Source organism: Miscanthus floridulus, chromosome 17, assembly GCF_019320115.1.
Source record: "Miscanthus floridulus cultivar M001 chromosome 17, ASM1932011v1, whole genome shotgun sequence".
Taxonomy (NCBI): domain Eukaryota; kingdom Viridiplantae; phylum Streptophyta; class Magnoliopsida; order Poales; family Poaceae; genus Miscanthus; species Miscanthus floridulus.
In genome coordinates, this window is record NC_089596.1 from 30,080,777 (window position 1) to 30,107,214 (window position 26,438).

Here is a 26,438-nt window from a genome sequence, read left to right on the forward strand (position 1 = left end):
TGGACCCCAGTGTCCGATCGCGCGATGTGTGCCACATGTCCCTACTTCAAACGCTGACCGTTCGATCTTCAATGGTCATCAGTATATTTAAGTTGTGACTGGACGCGCAGCTTTGAAGTGACCAAACGTAGGACCTTAGCGTCCGGTCATTTCTAGTAAGCATCTAGAAGCGAAAAATCATGACTGGGCACGGCCGGTCATGCTCGACCGGACACACCCAGCGTCCGGTCACTCAACGTCATCATACATCATACTGACCAGACTCAACCCCTAAGCGTCCAGTCATCTCTTGCGCCAGCGTCCGGTCATGAGACCAAAACCGCATGCTCTCTGCTACCACTAACCAAACACACCGGTCCTTCCAAGACCAGCGTCCGGTCACTTACAGTGACCTCCGTCTTTTCTATATAGAGCATCGATGGCATAGTCAGACTGTTCCTAACCCTTGCTCAAATGTGCCAACCACCAAGTGTATCACCTTGTGCACATGTTTTAGCATAGTTTCACAAATATTTTTAAGGGTGTTAGCACTCCACTAGATCCTAAATGCATATGCAATGAGTTAGAGCATCTAGTGGCACTTTGATAATCGCATTTCGATACAAGTTTCACCCCTCTTAATAGTACGGCTATCGAACCTAAATATGATCACACTCTCTAAGTGTCTTGATCACCAAAATAAAATAGCTCCTACCATTTATACCTTTGCCTTGAGCCTTTTATTTTTCTCTTTCTTATTTTCAAGTCCAAGTGCTTGATCATCACCATGGCATCACCATCATCATAATCTTCACAATTGCTTCATCACTTGGAGTAGTGCCACCTATCTCATAATCACTTCGATAAACTAGATTAGCACTTAGGGTTTCATCAATTCACCAAAACCAAACTAGAGCTTTCACCGGGGATGTTGGTGCGCTCCAGAGGGAGAAGATGGTCGTCGAGGAGCAAGTGAATGGTGAGGCTCTAGTTACCTTTTTGGTTGTCGTTCAAAGTTGATTTTCTGACACTCTTTGGTGTTTGGCTAGGGTAGCCCTTTAGAGGCAACTCTTCGAGGTGCGGGGTCAACTCCAGTCGGAGAGCGACGACCACGATGCCTTACGTGCTGCCATCGGGTTGGTTTTCGACGACCTCGGGGTTGCCCTAACCATGGAGACTCGCTCGCTCGCAGTGCATGTTACCTAGATCCTAGATCGGGCATGCTCGCTCGCAATGGAGGCCCTGCACACCGGCATCCATCGTGCGTTTGTCGTCGCCTGCTCCCACTACATTGACATCGACCTGCCGATGATCAGTGAGGGCTTCACGCCTGGCTACACTAATGTTGAGCTGGATAAAATTGAGCAGGAAGCGGAGCCCTCGGTGCAAGACCTGGTGGAGAAGTTCAAAGAAGAAATCCTACCCAAGAATGTTTAATTAGATAGTCGAGTCTGGTGTCAGTCTTTCTGTAAAGACTTTTATTATTGCCGAAAACTTTGTTTGCCCCCCCTCTCTATATATATAAAGTTCATTGTGATCCGACCCTTGTTTTATGTTAAGGCAATAGAAACTCAGGTTGCGAGCGACTAAGTAATGATCACGCTGGTGAGCAAGCGACGCCGTAGCCATTGGGGCGTAGGCTTTTTGCACTCCGACCAGTTTTACTCATCGTTAGTTTTTGGCAATTCTTATTTCTAGGTCTCGTCATAAAAAAGGAGGGTCATATGAGAAAATGTTTCTGAGTATATGTACTCCTATCAGCCCCTGAGTGAAACCTAACCCCAGGTAGTTGCCAGGGTTGGGTATTACTGCAATCCGATCAGATCGGAAGTGAACCCGATAGGAGGTAACATTTTTTGGTTTTTGTAGAAACATCACTTAGTTTGATAAGCATATTGAAAGCTTTGGAACTAGAAGACTAAGGGTAAAAGCAACGTAGCTGTTCGATGTTCTAGGCATTGGCGATGGCTTTGTTGTCCTCAGTCTTAAACTAGAAGCTAGTCCTCATTGTGGCGATTCACTCACTTGGAGGTTCACGCGCTAATTGGCATCACATTCCAAACCCTTAATAGGGTGCCGCACAACCAACACAAGATGAGGATCACACAAGCCACGAGCAATCCACTAGAGTACCTTTTGGCTCTCCACCCGAGAAAGGTCAAGAACCCCTCACAATCACCACGATCGGAGCCGGAGACAATCACCAACCTCCGCTCGATAATCCTCGTTGCTCCAAGCCGTCTAGGTGGTGGCAACCACCAAGAGTAACAAGCGAATCCTACAATAAAACACGAACACCAAGTGCCTCTAGATACAATCACTCAAGCAATGCACTTGGATTCTCTCCCAATCTCACAAAGATGAAGAATCAATGATAGAGATGAGTGGGAGGGCTTTGACTAAGCTCACAAGGTTGCTATGTTAGTGCAAATAGCCAAGTGAGTGAGCTTGAGCTAGCCATGGGGCTTAAATAGAGAGCTCCCATGAATAGAGTCGTTGGCTCCTCTGTCTAGTGAAACATGGGCTGATCGAACGCGCCGGTCAGGTTGACTGGATGCAAGATCCCAGCGTCTGGTCACCCGATGCTCGCCATGTGTCATCAGCCTCAAATGCTGAGTGCTCGATCTTAACGGCTAGTCTACTTCACACCACAGTTAAGTTGCGACCGGACACACCACGAGGATGACCGGATGCTGCTACGCCTGAGTCCGGTCATTTCTAGTAAGGTTTTAGAGAGGCAAAATCATGACCGAACACGTCCAATCATAGGTGACCGGACGCGGCTCAAGGTCCAGTCCTCACTAGCTTGTTTTGATGCTTGCATCAGCGTATGTCATAGCCTGACCGGACGCACCCCCAGCATGTCTGGTCCTATTTCTTCTTAGCATTCGGTCAACGGACCGAGGGCAGCCTTCACTACGTACCACTAACCGGATGCAGGGTCAAAGTCCGGTCATTGCCCAAGGCAGAGTCCGATCAATATGAAATAGCTTCTTTTGACCCCAAACTTCACCACCCTTTTATCAAATGTGCCAACCACCAAGTGTAACACTTTGTGCATGTGTGTTAGAAAATTTTCACAAACATTTTCAAGGGTGTTAGCACTCCACTAGATCTTAAATGCATATGCAATGAGTTAGAGCATCTAGTGGCACTTTGATAACTGCATTTCAATACGAGTTTTACCCCTCTTATTAGTACGACTATTGATCCTAAATATGATCACACTCACTAAGTGTCTTGTTCACCAAAATAAAAAAGCTCTTATCAAGTTTCACCTTTACCTTGAGCTTTTTGTTTCTCTTTCTTCTTTTCCAAGTCCAATCATTTGATCATCACCATGCCATCACCATCATCATGATCTTCACCATTGCTTCATCACTTGGAGTAGTGCTACCTATCTCATAATTACTTTGATAAACTAGGTTAGCACTTAGGGTTTCATCAATTCACTAAAACCAAACTAGAGCTTTCAACAATGCGAGAAGAAAGTGAGAGAACGACATGAGCCCCCTTCCTTTCACTCCCCTAGTCCTAAGCGAGCAGGTTTCCTATTTCCTCTTAGGCTTGTGCATGGGTGCCTAGCCTTGCCTAGGAGCTAGTCCATTGGGTTAGCCGGGGCGTCCTGAGCGAGAGGTCAGGACGCAGGTTACTGGCTCGTCACGGCGTGGGGAGCGATCAAAAGATGCTCAGGAAAGGGGTCACTTGAATGGTGACAAGCAATGCTACATCGTGGGACACATATATGTGTCCTCCCATGCGTCCTCCATGGATGGCTCGTGTTCGGTCGCTGGCGTGAGCCAAAGCAGGTTGCTCGGGGATCTAGGCGACTGTAGGATGGAGTCCTCAAGCGCATTGTTTTGTGGTTTGCTCTGCGAGTTGGTCATGGTTTTCTAAAGCTAGGGGTGAGCCTACATGTGTATGTGGACGTGTTTGGGTAGAGCGGCTAGAGCCAGAGATAACATTACTGACCGATGTGTTGGAAGCCGTCGATGACTTGGTTGCAGAGCTTGAGGTGCGCTGAGCCCCTGAGTGTTTGCTTATGGTAGAGTTGTTGTAGTCCATGGGCTATGAGCTGATGGGGTCACTTCTCCACCGCTTTGAGCGGTCGTAGCTGGCGAGGGTCGACCCCTCGGGCAGTCTTGGGTTGTTCCTTGTCAGCTCGATATCCTCGATGGGCCCACAAGCCCCCGAGGATGGCTTTTTCGTGTCTAGCTTGTTGTAGCTTTCAGCAGGGAGGGCTTGTGCATACTGATGCCTGAGTCCTCCTAGCGTGACGATGCCACGGTCATCGTGTTTCCATCTTCATGTGTGGTTGCCGCTCCTAATAGGGGGCTATCGTGACCTATTACTATGGGAGTTGGCTTTGAGCGCAGCGCGGTTTGGTCCACTCATCGTGGCGCGTGGCGCGCTCAGGGAGCTCGCTTCCTTGGATGCACGTGCCTCTAGGTGATAGTTGACTGCTTACTAAGGAGCGACGGGCAATGTATCTATCTTGCGGGGTGGAATCCTGGTTATGAGCTTGACTTTTGTGTCACGATGCTGGTTAACCGCTTGACTACTAATGGCGATCCTGCGTGGTGGTGGGTAATTCCGTCATTCGTGTGTGCCCTGGTTCATTGCATTTCACTGGTAGTGATGCTGCCCGGGGCATGATTCCGTCGTAGGGTCTAGTTTTGCCATGCGGCGAGTCTAGACAGGGTGTGAGCAGAAGACGGCATTGCCCCATTGGTTCGGATGATCTCGTGGTTCCCGAGAAGGATGTTGCCACCATGGGCCATTCCTTGGGTGAGATTGCCATGAGCCATGGTCGTTCGATTTTTAGGGTGGAAGGCTTGGCAGTGGCTAGTGGCGAGAGAGGGCCCAAGGCCCCCTATGTAGGTGAACTCTGGGATGCAGCCCCTATGGGTAGTTCCGAGAGTGCACCTACCATAGGCCGTGGGGCCCAGATTCCCAAGGTGGGGGTCTGGGCCATGGCCAAGGGTGGACGCGGGTGTCGGCCCTTTGGTGTGGTTAACTGCGTGGTTCTCTAGAAGGATGTGGTCGGTCGAGGTCAATCCTTAGGCGAACTCATCGTGAGCCATGGTCCTTTGGTTTCTCAGACGGGAAACTTGGCCATGACTTGCGACGAGCGAGGGTACTAGCTCCTCTGGGTAGGTGAACTATAGGATGCAGCCCCCAAGGGCAGTTCTAGGAGTGTGTCCATCGTGAGCCATGGGACCTAGATTCCCAAGGTGGAAGTCTAGACTATGGCTAAAGGTGGACACGTGCGCTGGCCCTTTGACACCGATGAACCCGTAGTTTTCACGGTGGATGTGACCACCACGGGCCATTCCACCAACGAGTCCACCGATGGTGTGAGAAGCCATCGCTTCCTTTCTCAATCAAACGAGAGTGCGCGACTGTCCCCTACCTAGCGCGCCAACTATCGGTGTTTCGTAAATCGGACTAGTAAATTTATACGATTACCACGCTGCTCTAGGAAGACGATGGTAGCATCCAATAGACACGAGGCATTATATTGGTTCAGGCCAGAGCCCTATGTCTAGTCTTAGAGAAGATCGAGTGTGTGTTCCTCGCTTGAATGCTCTGAAGTTCTTATAATAGGGGGTGCAAGAATGGTGAAAGAGGTGGTAGAACCTATGCTAGACGAGGGGCAACCCGAAAGAGAAGCTCCAGGATCCCTACTGCTATGGATAGAATGGTAGAGGATGAAGAATGTGAAGATATCCTGAGGTGGGTGCCCTGGCTACCCTTATATAGAGTTTGGGGCCAGAGCTTGATACAAAGAGGAGGTTCCCTCGACCGAAGGGTCGTGAGCCTGAGGGAGGTCCTAACTAACTTGACTTACAAACTACGCCATCTTCTGGTGTCCATCTGGCGTGTGGCCATCGTCATGGCCTTGTGGCCACATTGCGGCAGAGCGAGACGTGGTGCTACTATGCCGATCGTGGTGGGCACTATAGGCACATTGGTGGTTCGTTAGCCATCCTGTGTAATGCGGTGTTCGTCATGGTCTTTGTTGCCACTTCTAGGTTCCTCAGGGTGTCATACCCATAGCAGGTAGCTGCCTCGGGTCGTCGTTCGTCTGGTCATTTCTTGGGGTTGAGGGCCACGACCCCAATCGTTGGGGTTGGGGCACTCTGTTAGCCAGGGAGGTCTCTAGGTCAAGACCCTTGTCATAGATCTTATCCTGTAGTGGGTGGGATTGTATGCGCGTCCTGTCGGTCCGTATTCGGATGGTGGGTTTCATACCCGTTGTCGCCATCATGTGGTATTGCCTTGTTCGTGCGGTATGGCGCTGGGTTGGTGTCTGACCGGACCGAGGTGACTGCTGTCATATCAGTCTTTGCGGGGTCAGTGCGGTGTGCTTGCCTTCATCAGAATGGGCACGTCGCACGGGGCTCGTCCTTTCCCTATCTCTCTCAGGGGTCATGACGGGGAAGAGGTCGTGTATTTGAGCATCACGTGGCCTAATTTTGGAGGAAGGGATCATGATTGCCCTTGGCCTTAGCGCTTGGCCTACTCCGCTCTGCTTTTGCTAGGCCTTGGTCGTTTGGGCCTTTGCTAGCTGCTGTGTTGCGGACCATGCGGCCCGCGAACTAATTGATGCCCTGAGACACCCTGGGGTCATGACCCCAACAATCTCCATTCATATCTTATCCAAAATATCTATATCTGAATCTAAATCTAAGGTTTAATTTAGCTATCCATACTCGTATTCGTATGTGTTAGACTGTATCCGATCCTTTTGCACCCTTAGTTGATAGTGAAAGAGGCTTCTCTTCTTATAAAAGCTAACTTATCAATACTTTAACGTAGGGCTTCACAAACGCAGGGTAATATGAATGTATGCTTGAGGCAAAAGCAACATGCCATATAGGCATGAAGGGCTTGGATTTCCAAAACTCCCAACGTAGGCTGCAAGTCGTCGGATTCCTAGGTCTAACTTAGGGTAACATGCATCAATGCATTATTCCATGAGGGTCTTCATAGAAATAATACGGGAATGAATGTGGCCCCAAAGGAGGGAGGGGCTTCATCGCTACAACTTGTTCTCCATTTTATGTCTACCGCTTTTGTCAGACGAAGCTATAGCGTCCTCTGTAGGCCTCTCTAACAACGTGCACGGCTACTGATGCCTGTGACATGGATGTTCACTTCAAAGCTGAAGTATGCGGCAGTACGCTACGGTGAAGCGATGGAGAAGCCCTTATAGAAAAACTAATTACAATAAAGCATATACTATACGAAGGCCCAGTTTGGGGTAGCTTCTATGCCTGATTTCTTGTGAAAAAGCAAATTTCCGTCCCTAAACACACTGCTTTCGAGTTGATTGCCATCACCGCACGGAGATTCTTGAATGCAACGTATAAGGGACTTTTGTCCATCATGGTTCGTCTCAAGCTTTTCGTCATCATGGTGTCGATTCTTCCTCTTTGTGCTCCTCCTCAACACTGAGCTCCTCTGTGGCATTGGTCTGCCTCCCACTCCTCTGCGCCGCTGCCGAGCTCAATCCTCCGTGCCTCCTCATCGCGTTCCTCTACAATGTCGCTGAGCTCGATCCTCCGCACAGTGCTCATCTTCCTTGCACTACCTTGCACTCCTCAGCTCACCGTCGCCAGTTTCCTCCTTTGCACTGCAGCTGGTCTCCTCCCCGCACTCTACCTTCGTGCCACCTCCGGCGCGCCCCTTCCCTGCAACATGGCATTGGAGCATACGTGGCGGTGGGCAACCGCATGCGACCCTTGGGGTACAGGAGCGTGGTGATGACCTCCAAGTAGGATGCAACCTCGCTCAAGCAATACGTCGCCTATGACGTTGTAGACCAAGGTGTGGCCAAGTAGTCTCCAAATAGTAAGATTTTTTGTCCTCAAGTTTTTTATGGAGCTAAATAGCTACTCCCTCCGTTTTTTATTAGATGTCACATTATCTTTGTCCTGAGTCAAACATTTGTATCTTTGACCATCTGTTTCAAAAAATTCTTATAGTTTCAAACATATGAATTATAGATTATGAAAATATTTCTCGTAGTGAATCTAAAAACATAAATATTTTATCATTATTTTATAACTTTTTAAAAAATAGATGGACAAAGATACAAATATTTGATTTAGGATAAAAAACGGGCGAAAGAAATCCAGCTTTAACCTAAAAAGAGTGACTGATATAGTGACAATTTGTCACTGACAAAGAAGGCCAACACCTCATCTCAAAACACGCACGGTGTCGTGTTCCTTACCCTCCGCAGACTCGCATAGCGCAGGCGTGCAGCGGTCACGCGCGTGGCGTGCCGACCGACTTTTGTCCCGCCGCCATCTAGGCCCCACCCTACCCTTCTCTTTCTCTCTCTACCTCCTCCCGTCGCCCTCCACCAGACCAGCTCAACGCCTTCCACGGCCGCACCTCGACGGGCCTTGAGCTAGGGTTTCCTCCGCCGCTACCTCCCTTTTACGCGGCCGGCGCGCAGCCATGGCGCTGGTGCAGGCGGGCATGGGCCTCACCCGGGTCGTGGTCCTCGTCGGAGCCGGCGTCGCCGGCTCCGTCGTCCTCCGCAACGGCCGCCTCGCCGAGATCCTCGGCGAGCTCCAGGTGCGTCGCGTATCCTGGCCGCGTGCTGCGCTCCTGCGCCTGTGATCCCGCGGCTCCTTGCCAGTGAGGGAGCGTGGAGATCCAGATGCTCATGCTCTGGTTCTGATGATCCATGACGTGTGGGATTGCAGGAGATACTAGACAAGGGGAACAAGGGGAAGGACGGAGGAGGGGGAGACGGGGAAGCCGATCTCAACGAGGCGCTTACCTCGCAGGTGCGTGTGATGTCCCTGCACTGCTCTTCACATGACTAGTTCGCTGTGCAAATACCTTAGTGCCTACTACTGCCTAAGAATAATTCAGTTTCAGCATGGACATAGAGTAATATTCCCGTATTTCCATTTGTTCAGTGCACTGGCTTCTTTCAACACTCAATTTCAAAAGTAGATTACATCATGCATGCGGATTGGTGTATGTGATTGGATGTTATGCTCATATTGATTGTTTTGCTGTTGATGCTGTGTTCCGATGGTCCAATGGCAATGTTATCCTTAGAGGTACCCTCTTCTTTACAAAAAAGGGAGAGCAAAATATCAGGGAGAACAAATATGCTAGATCAAAAAACTGGCCACATACTTTGCTATGCTGAGACTGTTTTGTGTTATTCTAGTGGTTGATCCAATTTTGGTGCAGTGCCAATTGCAAAGTGTCAAGTTGAGGCTTTTGATCATGTATATAATGTTTGCCAAGTTCTTTGTGCTCATTAATTTATTGTCTAATATCAAAAGAGACCCCACAGTTCTATATCAATCTACCACTGCACTTGTGTACTTCTCTTCTAATATTGTTCTTTTGCAAGTACATGCTTGTCTCGAACAAGTACCATGACCATAGAAACAAATCCTTATATCTGTACTCATCGAGGGTCCCAGTAGTGTACAGTGCTGCTATAATATTGGGATTGTTACTTCCACATTTCGTAAATTCAGTGAACTCTCTCGTCTGCAAATTTTTTTTTGACTCTAGAAGGTGGGAGGAAGGGTGTGGTTAGTTATAGCCCAGCATTCTGTTCAGAATTGTTGCCTAACCCAGCTTGCCAAGAACTAAAAGGCTTTGTTGTATTTTACTGGAGGTATAATATCCTGAAGTAAGATCAATTCAAAATAACATTTGAAAGGTACATATTTTGCCTGTTTTGTTATAGTTGGAACTTAGCTCATAGCTTTTCTGATATTAATATTGTTGTTTAGTTTTCATGTTCTGATGCAGTGCAAACACTTGTAATTATAAGAATCCTTATCACCTCTGGAAGTGTGCATTAGTTCTGCATTGATTCTCTGATCATTGTGAAGTAGGGGTATACACTACACAACATAGGGCTGGGCAGAGACCTAATAAGGAGGTAGTAGTCTAGAAGAGGGATTAGACTGTAGACTGGGTTGACTTGGTTATACTATTTTCTTGCTTGATGTCTGGGGCCTAAAATCCCTAGTATATATAATATCAGTCTTAAGTAAGTAACTAAACTTTCTGATTGATATGATCTCAAATATCTAAGCATTGGCCTGATCCCTGGGGAAAAAGAAACGACCGTTGATGACTTGAGAGAAATAGACTACTTGCTTGATATTGATGAACCATACTCAATCCTTGGTGTTGACCCACTCCTATCGCCATGCGGATACTGTTCACAAGCCTCAGTTGCAGTGCATGACAGGCCCTGACATGATGTGGCTATAATCCACTAAGATACCAGTATATGATACTGATTAATGAGGTTGATCAACTCCTTACAATTATATGCTGTTTCAGTATTCTACATGTGCTGTTCAATTGTTATTATATATCTAACTATAAATATACTCCTTGAACAACTACAATTGTCGTTTTCTTTTTTTATTTCCTTTGTCATCGTTCATTGTCTTTAGTCGTCATCTTCATTCAGTTTTCTCATGTCAAATGGAAACTGCATTCCCTTTAGGTGCGTCGCCTAACCATGGAGGTCAGGCAACTTGCTTCTTCACGTCCAATAACTGTTCTCAATGGAGGTTCTGGACAATCAGGTTTGTCTTGCTTGCCTTGAATTTGGAAATATGGGAGTGAAAATGACAATTCCAGAGTATTCTTATTTTGACTAAGAATAGATTGATGCTATCATTATTTTTGTTTTAAGCATATTAGCCTATATACGTGATCGCCTAGAGGTAGCACCAATTGAAGAAAAGCTTGTCCAACATCGGTTGAGGTGGTTTGGCCATGTCCAAAGGAGACCTCCAGAGGCACCAGTGCATTGTGGAGTCCTAAGCCAAGCTAATAATATGATGAGAAGTAGAGGAGGCAATAAAAAGAGATTTGAAAGCTTGGGATATACCTAGAGATCTATGTTTGAATAGGAGTACTTGGAAAGCAGCTATTGAAGTGCCTGAACCGTGACTTGGGGCTCTTGGTGGGTTTCAACTCTAACCTACCCCAACTTGCTTGGGACTGAAAGGCTATGTTGTTGTTGTTGAAGCATATTAGCCTATATGCTTGGTGATGCACCATGTACACCATAACATTGATTTAATCTCTTTTCAGGAGTATCAGGCCTGATAGTACCTGCAGCGACTGTAGGAGCACTGGGTTATGGTTATATGTGGTGGAAAGTATGTTTTCTCCCTTTTATCAATGCTTCTATGTTTTCTTGGTTGTTAGCAATTTCTTTGACAGTTTAACTGCCGAAATTGTAGGATCTGACTGCTTTCTCCTACATTCTGATCATTTTGTTGTATAACCTATTATTTTTACAAAGAACTTAATCTAATTTAAGTATGGTTCTTACTATTCTGAAAAGGCAGATATTATTTAGTGATTTTTTAGGTTTTATTATCAAAGGCATTAACTTGTACTTGTTATTCTTGAGTTGGTCTTCTATCATCTAATATCCAGAAGCGCATAAAATTTCTTAATAAACAATTCATTTTTACTGTTCATGCCAAGGGGATCTCGTTTGCCGACCTAATGTATGTCACCAAGCGCAACATGGCAAATGCTGTTTCAAGCATGACTAAACATTTGGAGCAAGTCCAAAGTTCTCTTGCTGTAAGTACTTATTCTTTTCTAGTTTATCACAGGAACTATGCTTTCAACTCCATACTGTGTCCACTATGACTGCTAGTTTGTCGTTCTCTGATTTGATACTACTATGGTAGAATTTTGAGTTTAATAACTATTCTTTTAAATGATTGTAATAGGCCAGTACTCATGTCTCTAGCATAAAATTCTTATGCTTAGTTAATCTAACTGATTAGGTATTATAACAGAAGGTAAGCTGTTGAAGACAACAGGTGAATGTACTTTATTTAAGTATTTGTTATTAGAAGAGTAAGAATTGTGTAAACTTTGCCCTGGCTAGTCTTTCTTTTTTCTTTGGCCATTTGCACCGGAAATCTGTTACCATGTGTTTGAACTGATATTTGATCACATCATTGAAATCTATGTTCTTGAATTTATCTTGGAAGTTGTTCATTGTGTATTTCTGCCATATGGTCTGAATGCCATGTTGTTTCTCTTTATTAGTTTGTTATACAACCTATGTGCTCTCAAATACTTAATCATTGCTCTTGTTTATACAGGCTGCTAAAAGGCATTTGACACAGCGCATTGAAAAGTTGGATGATAAATTGGATCAGCAAAAGGCTCTATCTGGACAAATAAGAGATGATGTACCTTTTCCCTTAATATGACACACCTTCATATGGATCTGCATGTTGCATCAACATGCTTTCACTTCTTGAAAGTTCATGAATTCAATAGTTTTAATCTGTACTAGCTTCTTTGTTAGAATGTAATTATAACAGCCCATATTGGGCGTATGGCCCATTGGCCTGTGTACATTGTAACCCTAGCCTATTAGGCTATATAATGAAGGCCACCCCCCTTGATTAGGGTGTGCGGTGTTATTCTACATGGTATCACGAGTTCTGGGGGCCTGATCCCGGGCTTTCCCCTTTCCTTTTCCGCTGCCCGTGTGCCCTTCCTCGAGGGCACGCGCCACCGCACCACAGGGCTGCCGCCGCCTCTGCCCCGCGCGCCCCTCCAGCCGCTGCCGCGCTAGCCCGCTCCAGCCGCTGCCGCCTCCGCGCGCGATTCATCGCGTCGCTCAGGCCGCGCCGCTCGCTGCTGCCTTCAGCCGCGCGACGCACCTACAGGCCGCCACCTCTGCCGCCGCATAGGCCGCTGCCCACCCGCGCCCCTGCTTCTAGCGAACAGGCCGCGCGCGTCGACTTCGTCATGACGTCCTCGACGACTTCCTCTGCTACCTCCGGTGTTCTCGGCTCCGGAACCTCCGGCGCCATGGGGGACGGCATCGCCCCTGCCTTCTACGCCGCCTATGCTGCCGTCAACGTCAAGCAGCACGTCTCGATCGCCCTCAGCCTCGAGCGCCCCAATTACTCCAAGTGGAAGGCGTTCTTCACCGCCCTCTGCGCCAAGTACGGGCTGCTCGGCCACATCGATGGCACGGAGGCTGCGCGCCCGGCTGACCCCACGTGGTCTCAGCCCGACGCTTGCATCCGTGGCTGGATGTACGGCTCCTGCGACGACACCGTCCTCGACCTCGCCATGGAGCTTGATCAAGACGCGCGTGCCCTGTACGTCTCCATCGAGGCCCTGTTCTAGGCGAACAAGGAGCCTCACGCTGTTGTCCTCGGGCAGGAGTTCCACAGCATGCTACAGGGTGATCTCTCGGTCGATGCCTACGCCCAGCAGATGAAGCATACTGCTGACGCCCTGCGGGAGGTTGGTCACACCATCTCTCCCGCGCAGCTTGTGCTCAACCTCCTGCGCGGCATCAATCCTCGCTTCGCCACCACCGCCGACATCATCGCCAACACGTCGTTGCTCCCGGACTTCAAGGCTGCCACCAACATGCTCCGCGTCAAGGAGCTTCGCCTCAGCTCCGAGGGCAAGGAGGCTTCGGCATCAGCACTCATCGCCTCCACCTCCTCTTGCACTTCGCCATCCTGCCGGCCCACTCCCGCGCCATCCAACCGTGGTGGTGGTGGCAAGGGAAAGGAGGGCAAGGGCAAAGGAGGGCGTGGCGGCAACGGCAACAACGGAGGTGGCGGGCGCAACCAGCAGCATGGCGCCCACCAGGGCGCTCCAGGCGGACGTCAGGCTCCTCAGCCGGCCGGTCCTTGGGTCTGCTATAACCCTTGGGCCGTCCAGCAGTGGCCTCCTCAGCAGCAGCAGTGGGGCGCGCCATCCGCGCCTCCTCCACCGCCGCCGCCCCCTCCGCAGGCGCACACTGCCTTCGCGCCGGCCCAGTACTCCACCGCGTCGCCAGGGTACGGGTACGGCTCCTGGGACGCGACTAGCCTGATTGCCTCCCTCAATCAGATGGCGGTTCAGGGGTCTTCCCCCTGGGTCATGGACAGCGGAGCGACATCCCACATGTCCTCCAACGACGGTATACTTCTTTCCCGTCTCCCGTCACTACCGTCCTCCATTACGGTTGGTAACGGGCAATCTATTCCTGTCTTTAGTCGTGGCACATCTTCCTTACAAATAGCTGATCGTTCCTTTCATCTTGATAATGTTCTTGTCGCTCCGCAACTCACCCGTAACCTGTTATCTGTTCGACAGCTTACTCGCGACAATAATTGTTCAATTGAGTTTGACGCCTCTGGTTTTTCTGTTAAGGATCTCAAGACCAAGACAGTCCTCCTTCGGTGCAATAGCCATGGGGACCTCTACACCATTCCACATCGCATGCCACCTCGCTGTCACGTCGCTGTCGTCTCCCCGGAGCTGTGGCACTCCCGCCTTGGTCATCCTGCCCCTGTCGTCGTCGCTACTCTAAATAAGCTATCAGCTATCCAGTGTAATAAAGCAGCTCGCCGCATTTGTCATGCTTGCCAGCTCGGTAAACATGCTAGGCTGCCTTTTGCTAGTTCGGTCTCTAGTACATCAACACCTTTTGAACTTGTTCATTGTGATGTTTGGACCTCTCCAGTTGCGAGTATTTCTGGTTATAAATTTTATCTTGTGTTAGTTGATGCTTATACACATTATTGCTGGGCGTTCCCTCTTCGTCATAAATCTGAAGTTCATGAACACATTGTTCAATTTGTTGCTTACGCTCACACACAGTTCAGTTTTGCTGTCCGCTGTTTTCAGGCAGATAATGGCACCGAGTTCCTCAACAATGCCACCGCCACCTTCTTGGCTGGCCGCGGCATTCTCCTTCGCACCTCGTGCCCCTACACATCCGCTCAGAATGGCAAGGCTGAGCGCATGCTCCGGACTCTGAACAATGGTGTTCGCACGCTTCTGATTCATGCCGCCATGCCTCCATCCTATTGGATCGAAGCTCTCTCCACCGCTGTGTTCCTCACGAACCGGCGGCCATCCTCGTCCAAAAATAACGGTATACCATATCATCTCCTCCACCACAAGATGCCAGACTACTCCATCCTCAGGGTTTTTGGCTGCCTATGCTACCCCAACCTTAGTGCCACGACTCGCCACAAATTGTCTCCTCGCTCCACGGCATGTGTCTTCCTCGGTTACCCTCCATCACAGAAGGGTTACCGGTGTCTTCGACCTCTCCACTCGCAAGATCATCATCTCGCGACACGTCGTTTTTGATGAGACTCACTTTCCGTTTGCGGCCTCCAAGCCTCGACCGGATTCTCTTGATTTTTTGTTACAGGACTTACTTCCCGCGCCTGCCCCGTCTACCTCAGACGTTCGGCACTCGCGGACCTCGGTGGCGCCTGCCTCGTCTGGCTCAGACGACGCTGGCGATGCCGGCGATCCCGTCGGACTCGACCCTGCCATCCTGTGGCATGGCGCTGCTCACCGGCTGCCCTCGGCTCCTCGGCAGGCCGCGGCTCCAGCACCTCCTCCGCCAGCAGGTGTTGTCGCCCCTGCCCCTGCCCGGCAGCGGTTCGGCATCCACTACAGTCGTCGTTCAGCTCCGCCGCCGGCTCCACAGCCTCCGCCACCGGCTCCACATCCGCCGCCGGCGGCACCTTCGGCCCCACTGCAGCAGGCAGTGCTGCCCCAGGCTCCAGCACCGCAGGAGCCTCCTGCGCTGGGCGACTCGTTCCCAGACGGGTTCCCTACCGCCGCCCATGCAGCGGTACGGCTTCACCGCAGCGGCCTCCAGTCTGGCTTCTCCGTTGCCAGGCAACTCTCGCGCCGCGCTCGCCGATGCGAATTGGCGTGCGGCGATGGCTGAAGAATACAAGGCGCTCATGGACAATGGCACCTGGCGTCTCGTTCCTCGACCGCCTCGAGCCAACGTCATCACCGGCAAGTGGGTCTTCAAGCACAAGTATCATGCTGATGGCTCTCTGGCTCGTCATAAAGCCAGATGGGTCGTTCGTGGGTTCTCGCAGCAGTACGGCATCGACTACGACGAGACGTTCAGTCCGGTTGTCAAACCGGCCACCATCCGGGTCGTCCTCAGCATCGCCGCCTCTCGTTCCTGGCCGATCCATCAGCTGGACAGTGAAGAACGCCTTCCTCCACGGCCATTTGAACGAGACGGTCTACTGTCAGCAGCCTGCCCGGCTTCGTCGACCCGACAGCTCCCGACCATGTTTGCCTCCTGCAAAAGTCCTTAGTACGGACTCAAGCAGGCGCCCAGGGCGTGGCACCTAGCGGTTCTCCGGCTTCATCCGGCGGTCCTGGCTTCACAGCTTCGGCCTCCGATACGTCCCTCTTTGTTTACACAGTGGGATCTGACATCGCCTACTTGCTACTTTACGTCGACGACATCGTCCTGACAGCCTCGTCGACCTCGCTTCTTCGACGCCTCACCGAGCTTCTTCACTCCGAGTTCGCCATGACAGATCTCGGGATCTTCATCACTTCCTCGGGATCTCTGTCACGCGTTCTGCTGATGGCCTCTTCCTAGTCTCAGCGCCAGTACGCTGTGGACCTGCTCCAGCACGCCGGCATGGCTGAGTGTCACTCTACGGCGACTCCTGTTGACACTCAGGCCAAGCTCTCAGCTATGGACGGCGCTCCGGTGGCGGATGTCACTCAGTACCGCAGCCTCGCTGGTGCTCTACAGTACCTCACGCTGACTCGTCCGGACCTTGCCTATGCAGTTCAGCAGGTTTGCCTCTTCATGCACGACCCGCGAGAGCCTCATCTTGCGATGCTCAAGCGTGTCCTGCGGTATGTCAAAGGCACCCTGTCCACCGGGCTTCACATCGGCACAGGCAGCATCACAAGCTTGACTGCCTACTCCGATGCTGATTGGGCTGGCTGTCCCGACTCTCGGCGCTCCACTTCAGGGTACTGTGTCTTCCTCGGCGACAATTTAGTCTCTTGGTCCTCTAAACGACAGACTACGGTCTCTCGTTCGAGTGCGGAGGCTGAGTATCGTGCTGTTGCACACGCTGTGGCTGAGACTTGTTGGCTTCGTCAGTTACTTCAGGAGCTCCACGCACCCATCTCTTCGGCGACGATCGTCTACTGCGACAATGTTAGTGCTGTCTACATGACCGCCAATCCAGTTCATCATCGTCGCACGAAGCATATTGAGATAGATATTCACTTCGTCCGTGAGAAGGTTGCTTTGGGACAGGTTCGGGTGCTCCATGTTCCATCATCTCATCAGTTCGCGGACATTATGACCAAAGGGTTACCTGTACAGTTGTTCACTGACTTTAGGTCTAGTCTTTGTGTTCGTGACACTCCCGCTTAGACTGAGGGAGGGTGTTAGAATGTAATTATAACAGCCCATATTGGGCGTATGGCCCATTGGCCTGTGTACATTGTAACCCTAGCCTATTAGGCTATATAATGAAGGCCACCCCCCTGATTAGGGTGTGCGGTGTTATTCTACATTCTTCATAAACACACCATTTGAGACAGTTCTGTTTACTTCTAGCTGTGTAATACTGAGGCGACCTATTGGCATCAATTGAAAAGTGCATTGTTCATATGGTTTTGAAATATCTACTTACCTGTTCAGGTTACTGATGCACGTCTGAAGCTTGAGAATATTGGTTCAGAAATTAAGAACATCAAAGAATTGGTTTGTGGTCTGGTAAGTGTACTTTATTTGCAGGTCACTGTATATAATTGTTGTCACCAAGTTATTTACACAATTCCCTTAATACTCCTGCAGGATGGGAAAATTGATTCGATGGAAGCTAAACAGGTGAGCGTTCACTTAGAAAAGATAGGTTTTGCTGAAATGAAGTGAAGTTAACAAAATGTCATTCTAAAAAAAACATAATGTGTTAGGCAGATTGATGCTAAGATCTAGCATGTGTAAATATATTACTATAAGTATATTACATTAAAAAAAACATGTGTTTTGAGGGTAAGCGGATTGATGCTATGATTTAACATGTGTAAATATATTACTGTAATACATGCACATGGTCCATGCTTTTCTATTGGGAAGTTTCCAAATGGTCCATCGTCCATGCATGCTTTCATAAGCCATTACAGTGGGTCACGTAGTGCACAAGATGCATCCTCATCATTTTATATATGGTTCCTTAGTGATCTTTCTTATTTGGCTGAATACTTGTTATCAACAGGACTTTTCATGTGCTGGTGTGATGTACCTTTGCCAATTCATTGAGCAAAATGGTGGAAAGCTTCCGGATCGCGGACCTCGGTGGCGCCTGCCTCGTCTGGCTCAGATGACGCTGGCGATGCCGGCGATCCCGTCGGACTCGACCCTGCCATCCTGTGGCATGGCGCTGCTCACCGGCTGTCCTCGGCTCCTCGGCAGGCCGCGGCTCCAGCACCTCCTCCGCCAGCAGGTGTTGTCGCCCCTGCCCCTGCCCGGCAGCGGTTCGGCATCCACTACAGTCGTCGTTCAGCTCCGCCGCCGGCTCCACAGCCTCCGCCACCGGCTCCACATCCGCCGCCAGCGGCACCTTCGGCCCCACTGCAGCAGGCAGTGCTGCCCCAGGCTCTAGCACCGCAGGAGCCTCCTGCGCGGGCGACTCGTTCCCAGACGGGTTCCCTGCCGCCGCCCATGCAGCGGTACGGCTTCACCGCAGCGGCCTCCAGTCTGGCTTCTCCATTGCCAGGCAACTCTCACGCCGCGCTCGCCGATGCGAATTGGCGTGCGGCGATGGCTGAAGAATACAAGGCGCTCATGGACAATGGCACCTGGCGTCTCGTTCCTCGACCGCCTCGAGCCAACGTCATCACCGGCAAGTGGGTCTTCAAGCACAAGTATCATGCTGATGGCTCTCTGGCTCGTCATAAAGCCAGATGGGTCGTTCGTGGGTTCTCGCAGCAGTACGGCATCGACTACGATGAGACGTTCAGTCCAGTTGTTAAACCGGCCACCATCCGGGTCGTCCTCAGCATCGCTGCCTCTCGTTCCTGGCCGATCCATCAGCTGGACGTGAAGAACGCCTTCCTCCACGGCCATTTGAACGAGACGGTCTACTGTCAGCAGCCGCCCGGCTTTGTCGACCCGGCAGCTCCCGACCATGTTTGCCTCCTGCAAAAGTCCTTGTACGGACTCAAGCAGGCGCCCAGGGCGTGGCACCAGCGGTTCTCCGGCTTCATCCGGCAGTCCGGCTTCACAGCTTCGGCCTCCGATACGTCCCTCTTTGTTTACACAGTGGGATCTGACATCGCCTACTTGCTACTTTACGTCGACGACATCGTCCTGACAGCCTCGTCGACCTCGCTTCTTCGATGCCTCACCGAGCTTCTTCACTCCGAGTTCGCCATGACAGATCTCGGGGATCTTCATCACTTCCTCGGGATCTCTGTGACGCGTTCTGCTGATGGCCTCTTCCTGTCTCAGCGCCAGTACGCTGTGGACCTGCTCCAGCACGCCGGCATGGCTGAGTGTCACTCTACGGCGACTCCTGTTGACACTCAGGCCAAGCTCTCAGCTATGGACGGCGCTCCGGTGGCGGATGTCACTCAGTACCGCAGCCTCGCCGGTGCTCTACAGTACCTCACGCTGACTCGTCCGGACCTTGCCTATGCAGTTCAGCAGGTTTGCCTCTTCATGCATGACCCGCGAGAGCCTCATCTTGCGATGCTCAAGCGTGTCCTGCGGTATGTCAAAGGCACCCTGTCCACCGGGCTTCACATCGGCACAGGCAGCATCACAAGCTTGACTGCCTACTCCGATGCTGATTGGGCTGGCTGTCCCGACTCTCGGCGCTCCACTTCAGGGTACTGTGTCTTCCTCGGCGACAATTTAGTCTCTTGGTCCTCTAAACGACAGACTACGGTCTCTCGTTCGAGTGCGGAGGCTGAGTATCATGCTGTTGCACACGCTGTGGCTGAGACTTGTTGGCTTCGTCAGTTACTTCAGGAGCTCCACACACCCATCTCTTCGGCGACGATCGTCTACTGCGACAATGTTAGTGCTGTCTACATGACCGCCAATCCAGTTCATCATCGTCGCACGAAGCATATTGAGATAGATATTCACTTCGTTCGTGAGAAGGTTGCTTTGGGACAGGTTTGGGTGCTCCATGTTCCATCATCTCATCAGTTTGCGGACATTATGACCAAAGGGTTACCTGTACAGTTGTTCACTGACTTTAGGTCCAGTCTTTGTGTTCGTGACACTCCCGCTTAGACTGAGGGGGGGTGTTAGAATGTAATTATAACAGCCCATATTGGGCGTATGGCCCATTGGCCTATGTACATTGTAACCCTAGCCTATTAGGCTATATAATGAAGGCCACCCCCCTGATTAGGGTGTGCGGTGTTATTCTACATTCTTCATAAACACACCATTTGAGACAGTTCTGTTTACTTCTAGCTGTGTAATACTGAGGCGACCTATTGGCATCAATTGAAAAGTGCATTGTTCATATGGTTTTGAAATATCTACTTACCTGTTCAGGTTACTGATGCACGTCTGAAGCTTGAGAATATTGGTTCAGAAATTAAGAACATCAAAGAATTGGTTTGTGGTCTGGTAAGTGTACTTTATTTGCAGGTCACTGTATATAATTGTTGTCACCAAGTTATTTACACAATTCCCTTAATACTCCTGCAGGATGGGAAAATTGATTCGATGGAAGCTAAACAGGTGAGCGTTCACTTAGAAAAGATAGGTTTTGCTGAAATGAAGTGAAGTTAACAAAATGTCATTCTAAAAAAAACATAATGTGTTAGGCAGATTGATGCTAAGATCTAGCATGTGTAAATATATTACTATAAGTATATTACATTAAAAAAAACATGTGTTTTGAGGGTAAGCGGATTGATGCTATGATTTAACATGTGTAAATATATTACTGTAATACATGCACATGGTCCATGCTTTTCTATTGGGAAGTTTCCAAATGGTCCATCGTCCATGCATGCTTTCATAAGCCATTACAGTGGGTCACGTAGTGCACAAGATGCATCCTCATCATTTTATATATGGTTCCTTAGTGATCTTTCTTATTTTGGCTGAATACTTGTTATCAACAGGACTTTTCATGTGCTGGTGTGATGTACCTTTGCCAATTCATTGAGCAAAATGGTGGAAAGCTTCCGGATCGCCTGGTATGAGCATTTCCACTTATGACTTTTGTAGTCCTTCACTTTTGCACTTGAGTTGATATTCTGAGATATTTTCTGTGCAATGGTAATTGCAGTGTGTTATCATGTAGCTAGGTAGTATTTCCTTTGTACATCTATGGCATGATTATTAAAGTGTCGCTTCAGTGTCGGAGAGGTATAGGGTCCACAGAGCTTAGTTCTGGCCGAAAGGGCCATGACCCCCCCCCCTCCCCCCCCGTTTTTTAACATTTTTCTAAAACAAATTCTAAATCTAACACATTGCTTTTTATTTTTAAAATCTAACACTTTTGGCCACGACAAAGTCCGTGTGCGTGGCCAAAACACGCTGTTGCGCCACATGCATCGGTGTGGCGTGATCTGCCACGTCGGATAACGATTTCCACGTGGAAATCATTGCTGCACCACTGCCGTTGGCGCGGCAGCACTGTAGCGCCAGGCCATCCAGACTGGCGCGGCAAGGCGCATCCTTAGAAAAATTGTATCTTTTTTATACGATCTTGGATGAAGATGATCTTTATATGAAATTTATAGCTCTCGATGAGATCTACAACTTTCTAGTTTTGAGTTTTTTTTTTCCATTTGAGGTCGTTAAGATGCTCAAAAAAATTAAATAAAATTTCAGTAGTATATTAATCGCGTACAAGCACTTGTCGTCTTGGAAAAATCATATCGTTCTTACATGGTGTCAAATGGAGATACTTTCTCTATGAAAGTTGTAGCCCTAGATGGGATCTACAAATTTGTAGTTTTGAGTTTTTGCATTTGAGATCATTAAGATGCTCAAGAAAAATAATATAAAGTTTCAGCATCAAATTAATCGCGTAAATGCACTTGTCGTCTTGGAAAAATCATATTTTTCTTATATGGTGTCAAATGGAGATATTTTCTATATGAAAATTATAGCTCTCGGTGGGATGTACAAATTTATAGTTTTTTGGTTTTTGTATTTGAGATCATTAAGATGCTTAAAAAATAATATTATAAAGTTTTAGCATCGTATTAATCGCGTAAAGCGTTTGTTGTCTTGGAAAAATCATATCTTTCTTATTTGACGTCAAATTGAGATACTTTCTATATGAAAGTTATAGCCCTCGACGGGGTCTACAAATTTATAGTTTTGAGTTTTGCATTTGAGGTCATTATCTTCGGCGCGCGGCGCGCGATGTGACTGATTACTAATCGAAAGTTGACTCGGGAATTCAAGTACTACCAAAAAAACGGATGAAGATGATTGATTTGTTAGGCTGATGGTAGATAGTTTAGTCACACACTATTACTATCTCAGTACACTTTCGTCATCGCTTCACATAAAAGTTTTATGCAAAGATGATGAAAAAAAGTTACGCAACAATAGACATCGTTAATTGTAAAATTGGCGAGATCTAATAAATTTAGAAATTAAACTATGACCTTAACATATTCCTTTTATCGCTTAGTGTAACCGTATTCTCTCTATCATATTTTCTTGTACCTAAAAAAGGGTACTTTTCTCTTTAACTAATGGTCAAGCATGTGTGACACGCATCAGAAAAGATTTTTATGAGGAGTTAGGCTCAAGTACATAATTAATATACTGCTAAAACTTTATATGATTGTTTAGCATCTTAATGACCTCAAATAGAAAAATCAAACTATAAAGTTGTATATCTTATCGAACTTTCAGGTGGTGAACTAGACTCAACTCTGCCCTAGGAAGCTCAATAATATAACAATACACAAGCACTGATGAGCCCTCGTTGGAGGAGCAGTGGACATATTATATTATATTATGAACAGTTGAGGACAGGATCACAGGAGGAGCAACTATATATGAGTAGTGATCGTTCGTGCTCACATACGAGATGGACATAGATGGTTAGGTCATGTGCATCACGAGCGAGCGTCTCTGTGTGTACACGGATGACCACCATCACGATTCACGAGGGAGGCGTCGTCTCGTCAGAGCTACAACAAGCGCTAGCAGCTATGGCCACATGGTTGAGCAGGCGTCGTGGTCTATGTTATTTGAGGGGGTGTTTGGTTCCAAAGACTAAAGTTTAGTCCCTGTCACATCAGATGTTAATTAGGACTAAACATGAGTTAATTATAAAACTAATTATATAGATGGAGACTAATTTACAAGATGAATCTATTAAGCCTAATTAATCCATCATTAGCATATATTTACTGTAGCATCATATTGTCAAATCATGGACTAATTAGGTTTAATAGATTCGTCTCGGAAATTAGTCTTAATCTGTGCAGTTAGTTTTGTAATTAGTATATATTTAATACTCTAAATTAGTGTCAAACATCCGATGTGACAGGGACTAAAATTTAGTCCGTGGAACCAAACACCCCCTTATTTATGGTCACTAGGGAATCTGACCGAACGCTGTGTCTTTCTTTATGGCGACACGTACACGGGATCTGACACGTGGACCCAGCCATGGGGCACTCATGAGGAGCGTGTGCAGTCTCTGGAGTGTAGACGTTGCGTCGTCCTCTTCTGGCCTCCTAGGTGTCGACTTCTCCTGGCCTCTCCTGCCGCGCCAAGATCGGTGGCGTAGCAGACCCTGCCACGTCAGCGCTCCGGTCGTCGCCACGTCATCCCTCTCGCCGCGCCACCATGCATGGCGCGACACAGGCATTTCGCCGCACCAGGGAAATAGGCGTGGCCAAAAGTGTTAGTTTTGGGAAAAAAATTTAAACACCGTTAGATTTAAAATTAGTTTACAAAAAGTGTTAAAAATAAAAAAAATTCTTGTCCGACATGGCAGATCGTGCCGCGCCGATGCATGCGGCGCGGCAGTATGTTTTGGCCGCGTCACAGACTTTGCGCGCGGCCAAAAGTGTTTGATTTGAAAATAAAAAAGCAACGGTGTTAGATTTGGAATTTGTTTTTAAAAAAGGTTAAAAAAAAATCCCCCCCCCCCCCCCCCCCCCCATCTGCATATCTTTTTTAGAGTTTCGTACTTAATCATGCCTAAATATTGTTGATCCGCCATCTCTCCCTCGATTCTGCTGCTGGCCAACTCTTCCGTCTCCTGTTAGAATTTTGCTTCTACTGGCTTTATTTCTGCCATCTCCTGCTCACCAATCGCTCGATCTGGATGGGTTGTGGGCGGCTGTGGATCTGAGGGTGCAGAGCAGTGATCGAGGGAAGTGGGGAGGGACGGGCTGCCTGTTGTGCTGGGCCAGCCCACTTTCTTACTCTGTTCTTTTATTTTTTCTTGGTCATCTACGGCTCTAAGCTGCTGTTTTGCGTTTTTTTTCCTGCAGATTTGTTGGTTGTCTGTTCATTTCACTTAACTTTATTTTTTGAACTGTACAGGAAGGCCACAAAGTGACTACAAAGCGTTTTGCAGATCAAAGGTTCATACAGGTTAGTTAAAACCTATTTTATGGAGCAGCAGCCTTTAGATTGATTTGCACTCCTTCCTATAAGTAGCAAAGCATGCTTCAAATATTGGTGGCATTGAAAATGCTTGCTTCAAATATCTTTGGAACCTCTCCATCTTATATTTAGTTATTTACATTGATGAAAGTTAACAACAAAGATGCCGTTTAACTAGCCTGCAAGTTGTTACAATGGATGCTAATTTACATTTCAGGGATTGCAACTGGCAATAGAATCTGGGAATTGTGGCAAGGACACCATCGACATGCTGTTGAAAGATGCTGATTAACTCTGATAAGATAAACAGGTTTGAAGATCCTTGTGCCGTGCGTACAATTTCTCTTTTAACCTTGAAAAATTTGGCATAAATCAGACTAACTATTCTAGTGTGCTCATTTGCAGGACGTCCTCCATCAAATCTGCCAGCTAATTATTCTCTGGTACCGAGCGTGTAACATCTATCTATCAAGATTTGATGCCCAATCGGAATATTGTAAAGGGTTTTCATTTCAAGTAAACATGTAAAGAGCTGCAGCCTTTTGCTTGCAGGAAGTGCTTTTTATTTAATTTGTAAGCTTGCGTAAAATGCTAGTAGTTGCTACTACTTAGGAACCTAGGCCATGCTTTGATTTTGTGGCTTCGTTTTGTGATATGGGAATGCAGCACGTAATAAATGAAAACACTATGGCTGGCTTTTGACAATGTGGACTTGTAACCTAGTATAAATTTTGATGTACCCGCTAATTCCACTGAACCTATGTTTACGTGCTGTTTAGTCTATGTACTGGCACATGCATAATCACGGGAAACCACGCACCAAAGTACCAGACTTCTAGTTCCCTGCTGATTCCGTCTTTATAACTTCCGAGCTTCGTTAACTTCATTGCTTTCTTTGGAATATACACCCATGTGCTATTATTTAGGTTTTCGACTTTCGATTCTTAGCTGTGCTGGAGAACGCTCTAGATTTTCGATCAATCGATAAAAAAGAGTAGCTTTTTCTTTGGTAATCGTTGTAAGCCATTAGATGTTCATCTAGAAGTTCGGATAAAGTCAACCAATATATATATGAGAAAAATTTGCAAAAAATCAACTTACTCCCTCTATCATCTTGTTTTTTGATAAGTCAAAATATTCGACGTTTGACCAAACGTATAAAAAAATTTGCTATTATTTATGATATATAATAAGTATCATTAGATTAAGTAAGGAATATGTTTTTCTGATAAATTTATTTAGAGATATAAATGTTAATAATATTTTCTATTTTTATAGTTAAACTTAAGAAAATTTATGTGTGTATTTATTTTAAGATGGAGGGAGTACAAGCCAATTTTTTAAGATACTACACTAAAATATGTCAATTATTTATGGTTCAATATTTGTTTGTGCTCGGAGCATCATCAGGAGACAAGGGAGGTGCTCCATGCACGATTAACTGTAAGATCACTCGTGAGGATTACATGTGTTTGTTCCAGGACTAAGCCTTCGGACACCGGTTGCCGCTCAAGCGAAATCAAACACGAAAGGTGGCGGAAACAAGACTCGTGCGAAAACACGAATCGAGATTCTATTGAACTTGTTCCCTTCATTTACACCCTCTACGGACGGGCTATTTATACACGCTCGGAAGCTTTTCACTGGACGAGAATGCCCTTACAACCACCCCGTATTTGGGGAATATTTCCTACTGCCGTGGGCTGGTTCGCCATCCGGAGTCCCTGCCTTCCCCAGGTACTGCCGACCTGAGGGGCGTCGACCAACTTCGCCTCTTGTCGCCCTCCCAACCGACCATGCGGGTCCCAGGCAGGCAGGAGCTGTCGGCCGCATGAAGATGACTGGCTCGCCGGAGACGGAACCTGAAACAAAGAACTGATGAAACATTACCACCTATTCGCCTAAACAAATAGTTTATTCCCAGCTATGCGCCCCTGGCCTCGCCAGGTCGGCCTAGCGCGCCCCTCCTCGCAATAGCGAAAAGGTGCTAACCGGACCGCGGCTGGCGCCCCCTTCATTTTGCCTCATCGAA

General features: G+C 48.0%; 1 protein-coding gene across 1 annotated transcript; it reads left to right on the forward strand.

The window, feature by feature from the left end:
• The first annotated feature begins 8,264 nt into the window (after positions 1-8,264).
• Positions 8,265-25,111, forward strand: LOC136519016 (uncharacterized). Its single transcript, XM_066512687.1, has 12 exons — positions 8,265-8,571; positions 8,703-8,786; positions 10,493-10,574; positions 11,089-11,156; positions 11,491-11,592; positions 12,126-12,215; positions 17,486-17,560; positions 17,642-17,674; positions 20,938-21,012; positions 24,344-24,394; positions 24,624-24,716; positions 24,812-25,111. The coding sequence occupies exons 1-11, from the start codon at positions 8,452-8,454 to the stop codon at positions 24,696-24,698; spliced, it is 855 nt and encodes a 284-aa protein (XP_066368784.1). The 5' UTR covers positions 8,265-8,451; the 3' UTR covers positions 24,699-24,716; positions 24,812-25,111.
• Positions 25,112-26,438: the final 1,327 nt, after the last annotated feature.

Bases quoted from the DNA above. Each gene is read 5' to 3' on its own strand.
- LOC136519016 (XM_066512687.1), top strand. From the start codon at position 8,452: ATGGCGCTGGTGCAGGCGGGCATGGGCCTCACCCGGGTCGTGGTCCTC. The intron at 10,575-11,088 runs GTTTGTCTTGCT...ATCTCTTTTCAG, and splicing joins TGGAGGTTCTGGACAATCAG to GAGTATCAGGCCTGATAGTA. The intron at 12,216-17,485 runs GTACCTTTTCCC...TTACCTGTTCAG, and splicing joins CTGGACAAATAAGAGATGAT to GTTACTGATGCACGTCTGAA.